Source organism: Protopterus annectens, chromosome 7.part0 (genome assembly GCF_019279795.1).
Source record: "Protopterus annectens isolate FY-2018-M chromosome 7.part0, PAN1.0, whole genome shotgun sequence".
NCBI classification, from domain to species: domain Eukaryota; kingdom Metazoa; phylum Chordata; order Ceratodontiformes; family Protopteridae; genus Protopterus; species Protopterus annectens.
Genome location: NC_056739.1, coordinates 57779017 through 57793471, shown reverse-complemented (window position 1 = coordinate 57793471; position 14455 = coordinate 57779017). Strand labels below are relative to the sequence as shown.

Genomic DNA, 14455 nt, shown 5'->3' with positions numbered 1-14455 from the left:
AATTGGCAGCTTTCTTTGGTGATAATCATGGCCACTAACAGTTTACATCTGGAGAAGCCAAACTTTCACCCGGCCCCAGCTACGGCTGTGGTGTGCAAATCAAGGGGAAGAATGGAGTGGCAATGAAATCATAGTTGCATTGTGAAGGATAGAATGGCACTTCATTGGCAATACTCTGGGTAGCAGTAAATAAGAAGGCATGCTGTATAAGCAGGGACATCTCTGTTGTGAGCACTCAGACAGCTAAGCATTTCTCAGTGATTGATAGGCTATGCAGACTAGCGTATCTGTGAACTTGGAATGCCTTTTCTTGACACAGTTGTGAATTACCTACGCATTTCTTTGCAAGGAAAGAAGTGTCCATTAGGCAGAAGGCACACCTTAGAGCACAGAAACTTTGTAGTTTCCCATGGCAGGCATATGTTTGACTGTTTTATGGGGTGAGTCTGAAAAGTTTAGTTTTACAGACTTTGTGCAGATGTTCCCAGGTCTGCAGAGCTCTATTTCTGACTATAGCACTGACCACCTAGGCTACTAGTCCCTTGTAAACAAGTCTTGGACCCTTTATTACTTGCATTATACAGTCCTGCTTTCCACCTATTACAAAGATGCTAATGCTGAATTAATGCTACTAATATCTTTTCTAACTGTACTCTCTCCACTAAATTAATCTTCTGTAGTGCAATGATAAGCATCTAGTAAGAACCTGGATACTATTTTTTATCCACTAGCATATTTATATTATCTTGCTCTAAACTTTATATATAATTTTATGATATTTACTGTTAAATGCATAAAATGGACATATATCCAGCTAGACTAGCCCGGTCAACAAATGTAAAATAAATAAATAAATAAAATAAAGGCGGTGGTGATTGCATGGATCCTAAGGGCTTTAACCTTGGGTCAATAGATCCAGAAAGTAGTAGCCCTAAACAGAAATTTCACTTAATTACTGAGGTTACAAGCAAAGCGATGCATATAAAAAAAAGGATTCTGTTCTTCATTCTCCTCCACACTGGCCCATTTCAGTCTGGGTATTTAGCCTGCAAAAAGCACTGTGACTGTTTTTCTTTTCAAGTGGTCAGTGACTTTTAGTGGTGTGGGATCGAAACAGTTGTTCTACACTGGCTTTCTGCCATTGTCCTCGAATATCTATGTGTGACAAGCAGCCCCTCGTTAAGGCTACAGTAGGACTTGCAGGCTCAAGCAGGGCACATAAAAGCAGCACTTAGGAAATTAAAACCTTCTGTGCTTTCTTGTCACAAGTGTGCACCCTCTGCAGGCTTCATAGAACTGACTGTTGGCTAGCAATCCTTAAAGGCTAGGCCGATACGTCCCCTTCCATTTCTATTTTTCTGTCATATTTTTAGGTTAGGAAATGCATTTTATTGGACTGTCTTAACTGTTCATTTTTTACTGAAAAATGCTTATGTGAACTTTCTATAACAACAAAAAAAAACTTTTATTCTAACTTTTTCTACATTTGTATATAGAATATTTACGTATGGAGCAGAATATTCTGCTTTTGGGGACGCTGTCACTATTTTTTTTTCATCAGAAACCTAATTTTTTTCTGTCAGAAGTTTACTAACTCTCCCAAGCTTTACCACCCATGTTTCAGGTCCATTTTTGGCTAAGGCATCACAGGGCAAATATTAGCCTCCTTCTCTTGTGTCTGCAAGAAGAAATGTTGCCAAAAGTGTTCATGTGTCAGGCTGGCTCCCTCTGGCCTAGCCACTAATGAGTCACTCTGCTGTGGCCAGACCTGGCTTCTCAGACCAGCTCATGATTGGATCTCTGTCCCTCTGATGCAGCTCCTTAGGAAGCACCTAAGGACAGAGAGACACACACATTCTCTGCGAATGTATAGTTGATCTCACTGGGCAAGGGAGAAGTACTACTGTAAGTCTGAATGGAAGTTTGGAAGGAGCAGGTAATGGTTTACTGCATACCTGAGCTAGTGTGCCTGATTACCCAGCTAATACCTGCAACATGAGTTGGCCAATGGAGTCTTCCAAAAAAAGAAAGCAAAAAGTTAAAAAAATTCTCTTTCTTCAATTTCTTTAACTATGGACAGTGAAAACTTGGTGGAGTTTACCAGGGGATTACTTTCTGCCTTTAATGTTCTAAAGTCCATTTCTTCACTGGCATCTAGCTCACAAACAAAAAAAAAAAATCTCCCTTCATTTCTGACAATGATTCTCAGTGAGGTGAGCAGGGACTGGAAAGGAAGTGCTTTTTTTCAGTAAATTCTCTTAAAGCTGAAGATTCTTATTTCAAGGAAGGGGTTTCCTTCAGATTTCCATGCAGAAGAGTTAAATTTTTTTCTGGACCCATAGCTAAAATGGAAGAATTATTTCACTTGAAGCAGAATAAGATCCCTGTTTCCCAACAGAGATATTCGGATTTGTTGCAAATGGATTTTCCTCAGCTTGCAGCTCTCTCTCCTGTTTTATCAGCTTTATGATGTTTCCTTAACATTTTGCTACAGAACCATAACTAGTGTGGGGTGCAAAGTGTTGGGGGAGGGAATGTGATCAGCAGATCTGGATCTCTCTTTAATGAAATACTGGCTTTTAAAAATTGTTACTGCATTTGTAGTCAAACATGAACGTGGTAACACTCTATATGTGGTCTAAACTGTAGCAACCAGTTTACTACAGTTTAAAAGTAAAAAAAAAAAATCTATGTCTATCTCTCTCTCTTTTTTTATCTATGACTGAGCAAGCAAGGGGTTAAAAGAAGAATATATATTTTTCAATAAGAAATGCAGGAGGAGGTTTGGGGCAGGGCACAGAAGTGGGGCATGAATGGATGGGACATTAGGGAGGAGCGAGAGCGTGCCAGAAGGAATGGAAATATTTTTTTGGGGAAGGGGGGTTCTTATTGTAAGAAGCTGATTGCTAATTACAGTAAAGTGATTTTTTTTTTTTTGCAATTCAGTGGATGAGTAGGTCGGCGTGTGAATCTAACTGTAATAAACTGATTACTACCATTTTTTTTTTTTTTTTTTTTTTTTTTAAATTCACTTGGAGTAGAGGTGGTAGAGGCACTGGTTCTCGTACCAGCAGAGAGTACTGGCTGAGCTAGCTATGCTTCTATCTTCAGTATCCCACTCAGAAAAAGTCTGGTAGTTATACAAAGTACCTCAGACATGCAATTATATATTTTTTTAAATCCTAAATCACATCCTTCTGTTATTTCCCTATCAAAGGCTTCTGCTAAAAAAACATATTGAGACTGCTGCAAGATAGAAGCATAGCTGCCACTTTAACTTTCAGAATTCTGAATTTCCAGGCTCATTTGTCAAATTTTTGAGGTCTCTTTTGAGATAATGATGAAGTCAATTGTTAACCTTCCTTCTTCTGACATTAAAACTTTAATAAATTATTTAATTGTGTCTGCTTTTTAGGTAAACAAACACTCTGGTTGCTCATGATTCTGCTGACACTATATCCAGAGCTGTAACTACTGGTTCAGTTATGAGATTTACTTGGTTAAACTCTCAAAATTTACCAGAAGATGTTAAAGCAGACATTTTGAATTCTTCCCTAGACAAAGACATTTTCTTTGGCCCCTCTGCTGCTGAGGTCCTAATAAATTTGATGAGAAAGGGTAATTGATTAAAAGAGTTATGCAGACATTTCAACCCTCCTTTCCTACGTTTAACAAAAACATTCCTTCTAATTCAGGAGCCTTTTTAAAAAGCAAAGCAATCTCAACTAAGCTCAAACAAAAAGATAGTGACAAGGCAGTGCAAAGAAAAGGGGGAGTCTCTCAGAACCAAGAACAGTCCAATAAGTCATAATGATTGCATGCCCTTTCAAAAAAAACTACCACCAACCTGGCAATTCACGAAATCTATCCCTCAGTCATCTTGCATGTGTCATTAGGTCATCTCAAACAAATGGGTTATGAGAATCATCCAGCAGGGGTACATGTAGCAGTGGAAATCACTTCCCATTTTTTAGGAGATTCTCCCCTCATCCTGTAAGCCAAACATCCCTGTTTTATCCAGTGTTGGAGCACATATATTGTCTCAGGGGTCATACAATATGTGACCCCAAATCACACAGACAAAGGGTTTTCTACAAGTTTTTTTTTTCTGGGACCAAAGAATGAGGAAACTTTGAGACCATTACTAGACATCTGCTTTCTGAATCTGTATGTTAAGATTCCAAAATACAAAATGCTATCCTTCAAAACTTTGTTACTATACAGAGGGAAGTACTAGGCTATCTGGCCTTGTGGGCATTTTAAGTCTGGCAAATTTCCCTTCCAAAGTTGAGAAGCAAACTTGGACCTTGTGTCTGTGAGGTAAACACCTTTACAGTCCCCAACCTCTCCTCAATTTCATGGTAATGTTACACTTAAAAGATGCTTATCCATCCATCCTCAACCCCTCATCTCGAGCCAAGGTTTACACCGCCAGGTGGCTAGCCCTGCTGTGGCAATTTATTCACACCACTCACACACACACTTGCACATATGGACAATTTAGAGTATCCAATCCACCAACTGTATGTCTTTGCAATGTGGGAGGAAACCGGATCACCAGGAGGAAATCCACGTGACCACAGGGAGGACATGCAGACTCCACACAGAAGGCATCCCAGCCAAGAATTGAACTGGAGTACCTCTTGCTGTGAAGTGATAACGCTAACCGCTGCACCACCGCGGCCACCCTTTTTCAGATTTCAGTGTTGGGATTTGTTAGAAGGGGGGTACTGTGGTGGGTTGACCCAGTTTTTTCTTTACCCAGGTCTTTTCTGACTCCTCAGTTTGTCACAACAGAAGCTCCAGACTTTCTTAGGAAGCTGTATCCAAGGGGGCGAAAGTGCAAGGTCTGTAGAATTGGCAGGACAGGCAAAACACATAAATATCAAGGAGATGATGGCAGTGATCAATGTCCAAAAGTCCTTAAATCAACTCACATCTTCAGGACCTCTGCAAGTTATCACAGGCATCACCACTGTGATGTGCTATATCATTGAGCAAGGGGGTACCAGAACATGCCCTGTTTGCAGACTTGCCAAGACAGTCTAGGCATACCTCTCAACCTGGAAACATTAAAAATCTGGACAAGGCCCATGAAATGTAGGTACAAATCAACATGCTGATTAATGTAAAATGTGCATACATAATTATATAACCCTGCCCACTTCAATGGAATTTTGGGATACCAACTTTCAAAGGCAAACTGAAGAACAGAACCAAAATATGGCACCAGACTAGTCCCCCTGCAACCATTCCAATGTCCCATTACCTGGCTATTTTGCCCCATTTACCATAAACACTAATGTACATACTGCTTTACTTCCTCAATGATTATTTGGATTTTATTTTTACATTTTATATCACAATCCACAAACACTAATAAATATTTGCTAAACAAACCAATACTGTCTTACAATGAAAATAGACTTGGCATTAAAACTTCTCTGCAGTTGAAACTCACATTCATTGAAACAGCATTGAAACCCACACCACATCCAAAGAAAATGCATCTGGCCAGTGGTGGATAAAGATTACCTTTGGGCTGTTTTCAAATCATAGGCCCCTTGCACACAAAACAAGAAACATATATGCGTTCTTTGATACACCTTCCTGACTTTATTAAATTATATTCCTTGTATAATACAGCACACTTGTTAGACTTAAGTTCGAGTGCATTTTAAATTTATTGTTTAAACATTTTTTCCAGTAGGCAATGAAACAAAATGCATGAACCACTAATGACATAACTGCCCTATTCAGTACATTACCATGATAAAAGTCTACTTCAACACACACTATACACACACACACACATTATATCTATATATATATATATATATATATATATATATATATATATATATATATATATACACTAACACACACACACACACATATATATATATATATATGTGTGTGTGTGTGTGTGTGTGTGTGTGTGTGTGTGTGTATATATATATATATATATATATATATATATATATATATATATATATATATATATATAGTATGCCATAGGCATCTTGCACAGCTTCTCGCACGTATTTTCAATTTCAGTTTTTTTTATTTTGGGGGGGACAAAAGACCAAAACCGGGGACACATTTTAAACATTGCTTGTATAAATTTGAAAAGTTGCTTGAATAAGATGTTGTGTTATCACCATGCATTTCACTGCCAAGTCTTGAACCCAGGACCCTGTGCACTACAGTCAGAGCAACACACCACTAAGCAAAATAAGCAGTCTCCTGAAAGACAGGAAGACCGAAACTTAAATGGCTATCATTTAGTGAATTCAGTTCTCACTTCTCACCATAGCTCTCAACCTCTTAGCACAAAAAACCTGGACAAAACCAATAATGGGGGAATACAGATTTCAGTTCTCACTTCTCACCATAGTTCTCAACATCTTAGCACAAAAAACCTGGAAAAGCCAATAATGGGGGAATACAGCCCCAAAATGGGGACAGATTTCAAATACTGATTTTATAAACTTAGAAAATTGCTAGAATAAAAGGTTGTGTGTTACCATTTATTTTCTGCAGAATATGAAGTCTGAAATTCAAATGCCTGTCAGTATTTAGTGAATTCAATCCTTCAGTAATTTTTTTAATGAGGAACAGAACAAAAATATGAGGCATAAACTCACAAGTAGTGGTGGCGAGGGACTTTAGGCTCTTTTTACCTGTACCCAAGGAACATGGTTTGAGCTTGAGTACCTCTAGCCAGCCAGTGTATGCAGTTGGGGGCATTTTCTCACACACACACACACACACACACACACACACACACACGCACACACGCACACACACACACACACACACACACACACACACACACACGTACCTTTAAAAGTCAAGTCCATTCTCCTTGCAGAAATAAACTCTGTTCTAATTTCTGCTACAGTTCCTAACTCCGTTCTTGTTGCAGATGCTGCTACAGTCCCGAACTCCATTCTCATTGCAGAAATAAAGTCCCTAACTCTCTCATTTCCATTGCATGCAGAAACTTGACTTGCAGAAAGATCCTTGCAGTCTCTAACTTTGTTCTCACGCATCAGCAGTTGTTTCCTTGTGCTTGCATTCAAACAGCTGGAAATGTGTGGCTGTGAGCCCTTGAGCTCAATTCCAACAGACTGATGGAGCTGACATCAGCTCAAAAGCACAAAAAAAATTTCAAAACAAAAGCTGGAAAAAAATCGGAAATGAAGGGGTGCCACTCGGGAATTGTGGCACCCCAACATTTGGAACCCAAAACTCGGTAAAGAGTAATTTGGTACAGTTGGGTGGTATGATTCCAGGATGTAGCAATTCAGCTAATTTTGACTTTTCTGGCTTCTTGCATATATCATAGAAAGCAAAACATTGTAGCATATAAGGTGAACAGGACCAGTTCAGACCCTCACAAATGGAAACTGCATCTGGTGTTTTTCCAGGAATTGATCTGACTGTGGGAACATCTGTTCCCAATATCCTTGTAAGCAGTCTTGAAAGACAAATACTTTCTCCTTCCTATGTACAGGAAAGTTCCTGTTTGCTTCTCTGTCCTTTCTACTGATATCCAAGGTTCTTCTAAACATCCTGAATAACTCCCAAATTAGTGGTGGTGACTCCATCTAGGCCCAGGCAACAGTGACTCTTCCTTATTTTGAAACTGGCCAAAGGCAATTATCACAGGCTTCCCCACAGACTGGATTTACTCACACAAGACATCAGTTGTTTGATACACCCCAACCTGGAAACTGGAAACCCTAATTGGCTGCATGGAAGATAGAGTTGTGATGCCCTTTAGACACCATTTTTCTGAGAATGTGCAGCAGGTACTAAAGGAGGTTAAACAAAATCTGCTAATAGAAAATGATACATGTGTAAGTAGAAAATATTTTCTACTTAGCACCATTCTAAGAACCCGGACACTTTTAAGACTTGGATGCCTCTAGCTTTAGATTATTTGTGTGAGTTAATATCCTCTGGCCTTTCTTACTCATCTGTCAAGATTCATTCTTCCACTTGTTTACTGTCAGAGCACCCCCCCTTCTACCTATCCTCAAATCAAGCAGCTTTTGAAATGGGTTTTGCATATCCTTCCAGCTAGAAAACATGTGCATCTGGCTTCGGATCTTAACTTGCAAGAAAAACTACAACTTCCTCCATTTTTGCAAGCTCATCAAGCTGAATCCAGCTTCTTGTCTTGGAATCTGCAACCCACTGTTGTAACCCCTCTAAGAAGACTATCTGAGTTACAGCCCTTATTCTTCAACCCTATCTCATTTTACTCAAGGACAGGGTTTATTCAAGAGCAAATCCTTCTGTTTTAACTAAAGTGGTTTCAGAGTTTACTTTGAGCCACTCTATTAATCTTCCTGTATTCCTCCCAGAACCAATGGTTGAGGGAAGAAGAATCTAACATATTCTAAATGTCCACAGGCAGCTCAGAGTCAGGGCTCACTTTACCTGGGGCTTGACGTATTCTATGTCATTTTGGAAAAGGATGAACACAAAGTATTCTAGAGGCAGCAACTTTATCTTCTATGCACACTCTCACAAAGTAGTATAAATTGGATTCCTTTTCCAACTTCAAAACTTGCTTTGCTAGGATCATTCTCCAGGGTCTCCTAGAGTCTTTTCTCTGCCCTATGTAATCTTAAAATCTGGTAATCTACCCATACAGCTTGGAACACTGCAACAGTGATCTAGTGTTGAACATTTTACAATTGTGCAAGTAAATATTGTGTAAGTAAACTTAGCATAACAACAGAAGTTATAATAGATCATTGTTCCAGTAGCTGTCCCCACCCTCCGTATATTATTACTTGTGTTACTTTTTTGCTTTCCTAGCATCTACTTTTCAGTTCTGAAGCTTTCAGCAACCTAACTGCTGATTTTATATACCTCTGCTTGAGCCACTAAGGCCACTCAGCAGTTGGGGTACACTGAAGCTTTGAAATCAGGTTGGTGGTTATATTCTAGACAGGATATGACCCATGCAGCTTAGGTCAGTGCAAAGTGATCTATCATGACATCTACTGTTATGGTAGATATACTTACATAACTGTACTGTATCGACCAGAGGCAGTTATGACATCAGCAGAGTCTGATCACTGTACCTGTACAATAATGCAAATGCTATGAAAATGTCACCCATACAGTTCTGAGGTTCAGTGAACCCTAAGCCCTCTACATTTACACTCTTCAACGCACATTTGCAGATTGGAAGCATACGTATCACAAAATGCATTCAACCCTGAGGGATACTGAAGCCTCAACCCTCTTCAGTCACACTCTGTAAAGCACTTTATTTACAAGCTGAGCCATAGAAGCAGTCAAACCGAAGATGTCAATTAAGCATTCAATAGGTATATTAAGACTGGAGGCATAAAAGTTACACAACGCAGCCAATCCTGAGAGGTACTGAAGCCCCCACCCTCTTCATTTGCATCCTAAAAAGCTCCCCATTCACAGGCTGAACTATGGACATATTCGCACTTAAGGTGCAAGCATTACCCTCTTTTATTCGCACTTACGGTGCAAGCATTACCCTCTTTTATTCGCACTTACGGTGCAAGCATTACCCTCTTTTATTCGCACTTACGGTGCAAGCATTACCCTCTTTTGTATCTGCACACTGCCAAGCAACGGTGCTCACCTCATTTGTGTGATGGATGGCAGCTAAGGCCAATATGCATAGTAGATAACAATGACTGTACATTATCAGCATTGCAAAACCTGACCCTGGCCGATACTGGAAGACTTGTAGCCTCTGATAATGATGGTGGGAATGAGCTGGCACAGGCAGGGGGTACAGGGAATGGGACTACAGCATCCCCAACCCAAACTATGGACACAGTGTCTTTGTCTGCAAAAATGCCAGCTACTCAGATATTACAGATAGGATATGTTGATGGGGGTGGTACTAGTCAGAGAAGAGTGGTGGCCCTCAGTAGACAGATGTCTGAATCTGCCCCTAGCACCATGAGAAGAGAGGTCCACCCTATGGGGGTTGGTAATGGTGCTCAGCTGAGTCATGGTTACCACCTTCCCTCTGAGGTTGGTGTGCCAGTGGCCACAACCCAATTTATGTGCAGTGACATTATGGAGATACAGCCTAATATCACCACAGGTATGGACATACTGATGGTGATCCTGTGCATGCATGATGACCTATGGGAGTGCATGTCCAGTATATATGACTTCTTGTACAGCCTGAATCACACACTGGAATGTGCAATGTTATCTCTGGCTCACCTGCCAGAGGTAATGGGCTATCCATGGAGTGAGACATCTGCTACATCTACAGATGTTAGCCAACATGGTCATGGATGACCAAAATGTCCCTCCCACAATGCTAGCATTTCCACAGCAACACCTATTGTACAGGTGTCTACACTCATGAGATGTAATCCCCAGGGTCATCATCTGTTTTCATGCTGACAGGTCTCCTAACAGATGTTGTAGCAGGTCACACAGCACACCACCATCTAGCCAGGTCATGGCACTTCTTATGAAACTCCTGGTAGAGCCATCTGTCATGGGAAGGGTCCAAATGTGATACTGAACATTCCACCAGACATGCCCTGGACATGTTCAGTAGAAAAGCCGGGTTGCAAATATTGCTGAGTCTGTGTCCTTGCAAACCTACATTCACACCACCACAGACCTCAGCACATCAGGCACCTCCAATGACACTCTCCCTTCTCAACATTAAAGAGCCCTCCCCAAACCAATACTGGCATTTCACATAAAACATTTTTCATACTTCTCAGCACTCACACATTTCTTTATGAACAACATGCACTCATGTGCTCTATTTTCCACCTGGGAAAATGATGATCTGTATTCTACCATTTGTACATTGTTACCTGGTTTGTCTATGATTGGTGCACAGTGTAGGCCAGACTATGCATGGGTTGAATTGTATCATTTTTGCTGTGGTGTATCTCCTTACCTCTTGTATACTGTGCTGTAAATCTATGTGCATGTCACTGCCTCTTTGCTAGTGCTACGACATACTGTGACCACCTCCATCAGGCATGATTATCCCCTGCTGTTGACAACTCTTCTGACCCCCCCTTCTGACTCAGACTCTGCTGCCTGTTCTGCTAAGAACTGCTGATCCTGCAACAAGCCATCTTGCTGTCACCACTTTCTAAATATAATATGTACACATGGAAATGAATTTTGTCCATAGCAGCAGGGTCATCATGCAGGACACTATCAGATGAATCCAACCAGTGAAAGCATGCTTCCAGCAGCCTAAGCATGTTTAATAATATTTCCTGCTTTCAATTATACATGGTTGTATTCATGGTCTGTTGGACTTTGTGGATTTCTTATGAGTGTCATAAACCTTGGTTCTAGGGCAAATTCAGCACCACCAATAATATGCCCGTGTGGAAAGTCATCCCTCGCAAGCTGTTGCTACAGGTTACATGTGTGCCATATGTGGAAGTTGTGTTAACTGCCTGGGGAGCCTGCACACATATTGCATACCTCTGCATTCCTGACCACCTGGAGTTGATGGAGTGATCCCCTTTGTGGTGCACATGCCTCCTTCCCCATTCAGTAGGTGGGGCCTTTATTCAGTGTGGGCACATTCTGTGGCCCCCAGTACCTCAGGGAAATGAGCTAGCTTTCTCCTCTGGGATATGTGGGAGCCACATATGCTCCCCCATATACTGAAGCATACATTGAGAAACTGGTGGAGTATTCTCCTGACAGATAACTGTGATACCCCCCACTGTGTTCTTCATGAATTCACTGAAATGTTAATATCCACTGGGATAGGCATTTATCTACTCCCGTGGAACCACAGATGAGGCTGACACATCTGTAAAATTGCTTAAATGGTTTCTCTGTCAGCAAAGTACCTGTCCACAATGTAAGTGTCAGAAGTCCATGAAACTGTTAGATGATCCTGCACTACTTGGGGTGATGTTAAGCAGCATCATGCATAGCAACAGAAATAAGATTCTCTTGCAGCTGCACATTTACTAAGCGGCAGTAAAAACTAACATTACTTTACAATTTACTCAGTCTGAACGTGAACATTTGACCAAGTTCAAATACGCAGCAGGTGCAGCTCAGTTGCATTGCATTTATACATTTATGAATCACTCTGTCGTTTTGTTTTGCCTCATTATTATAACACGGTGCCTCATTATATGGTCATTAGCATATACCATGACTGGTCAAGCTTCTCGGGGTGCCCACATCATGCAGCTAGTTTCCTGAAGAACACGTCCACGTCGCCTGCTCACGGCTGCTCATCATGAAAATTCACTTAGTACAATGCGGCAAAGTTTTCTGAGTCCAGCCCTAAGTCAGTTTTCAGCCACCTAAAGGACCACCACAATAACAAATGCTTTAGGTGTGCATACCTGCTGTACTTTAAAAAGCTGCTAGTGCAAAGCCAGCATTCATAGCTACTTTTAGGAAGTAATAATTTTGATCTACAGTGCCTAAGGGGTGATTAATTTAATGTTAAACATATTTGGTTATACAACACCAAGGAGCCTTTAGTAAGGAAACTTCTGCCTAATCCTCCATTTGTATAACACTGCTCTTATGCAACAGATAGTGTCTTTTCATGCAGCAGCCTATCTTATTCACCTAAAATCGCCAACTAATTGACTTTTCATCTTCCTATACATTGTTTCCTATATTAAACAAGATCTGAATGTTGCTGGACTTCCATATGAACACGCTGATTCATTCAAAACATGACTGTTAGCAGACCATTCTAGCGTCTTAAAAATGGAAAAAAGCTGAATTTTGTTGACTTTGTCTGTTTATGAACATTAGAAGTTGTCGAATTACTACATTAGCAAGTTAAATATGTGGATCTAACTCCTTGGCTGTACAATGTAGTACTGTGGTGTGTCCGCACTCATTTCTAGGAAACTGGTTGGGATTGCGTTACTTTAGCAAAAGCTCCAAAGATCACAGATTTCTCAACAGAAAGAGAGGGTGCAACACCACCTGATGTTACAATATGCCTTGACCGCAGAGTTGGCGGATTTAGTTAAAAGCTTATGTATACCTGGTCTGCCGACACTTTGGCTGCCATTTGTGATAGGTGGGATATTCTGGGTACTCTGTTTTCCAGCTTTCACTTAATACTTAACATCAAAGTCAGTTTCAATAGTCTGGGTTTTAATAAAAAGATCATACAGCCTTATGCCAGACTTTTTAAATCTGAAAAGTACAGTCTTAGAAAGATGGAATTAAAATAGGACCTTGGTTTGTAATCATCATGTATGACCAAGCGGCAGGATACAAATAAAAAAAAAGCTCAGGTGATGGAGTTGAGGTTCCAGCAGTGAGTAATAGGACATACATGATGGGACAGGCCATGAAATAAGGACATTACAGCAAAGCCAATGTAGCTTCAATTACAGAGAAGGACAAGCAGAATAGAGAACTGTGGTTTGATACATGAGCAGAGATAAGTGGTGACAGCTGATGCAATCCTGACGTCATATAAAAGTGGGAGAAAAGGGATTACTGATGATGAGGATGATGCGAAGTATGACAAGTGCTGTCTTGGAATTTTGTTTGCAAACACAAACACAAAACATTATGTATACTAAGACCAGTAACCTTGTAGACCACTGGCATCTTCTTTCTTGCTGATTCATTGGTATGATTCATTGCATATAAGTCAGTTAACAGAAAAATACCCTGATGTTTTGGTGAAACATTCATCAACAATGGGCAAACAAAATGAAAAGAATGCTTGTCTTAGAAATCTGTTCAGTAGATTGTATACTGAATGGTTAAGAGCCTGTTGGCAGCCAGCTTGAAGTTTGTTTTCTCACATTTTTACCGCTACTATTATCAGTGGAAGCTGCAGATAAAAAGAATGTGTTCTGGAAAAAATAAATACATTCTTATGCTAAGCTGTGCAAGTGAAATAACCCATTATAGAAGCCTTAATGCTTGAAATTGTAGCAATGCAATCTGATATTGTGCAGTATAAAATAGCATAATGTGGAAGCCAAGAACTCCTTACCAGGTACAGCTGTCCTGTTTGGGAGAATTGTCACTGCGCCCTCTGCAGTCTCTTCTTGGTGAAGCACTGGTGTGATTTTTGCTCCCCAGCTGTCAGACCCCACCCATGTAAAGTGACCTGTTTGATTAGCTTTCTTTGCAGCCTCAAGTACATGCCTGAAAAATAGAAAGGAAACAGAGATCAGCATTGCTCAAGTCTTACGGGGATTATTCTCACAAATATAAATAACTAACAGTACTAGTAAAACAGGGTAAGCCTGCAGTAATGCAACTGTAAAACTGCAGCATCTAAATGAGAGACAACTGTAGCGATGGAATGCTGAATTTGTGTAACGAATCTACATGCATGTGCGTAATAATGGCTTTATTAGTCTACACAGAGCAGATTTGTGACCAGACGTTAACATGTAAGTGATGAGTATGCACCGTGGTCTAAACAAGTATTGTC

General features: G+C 40.4%; 1 protein-coding gene across 2 annotated transcripts in view; it reads right to left on the bottom strand.

Moving 5' to 3' along the window:
• The window catches only part of GRM4 (glutamate metabotropic receptor 4), a 3082936-nt gene that overhangs the window by 1186384 nt on the left and 1882097 nt on the right, over positions 1 to 14455 (bottom strand). For both annotated transcript variants that reach the window (XM_044076481.1, XM_044076482.1), the window contains exon 5: positions 14009 to 14163. In XM_044076481.1, coding sequence (XP_043932416.1) covers positions 14009 to 14163 — 155 coding nt within the window. The remainder of the gene's footprint in view (positions 1 to 14008; positions 14164 to 14455) is intronic.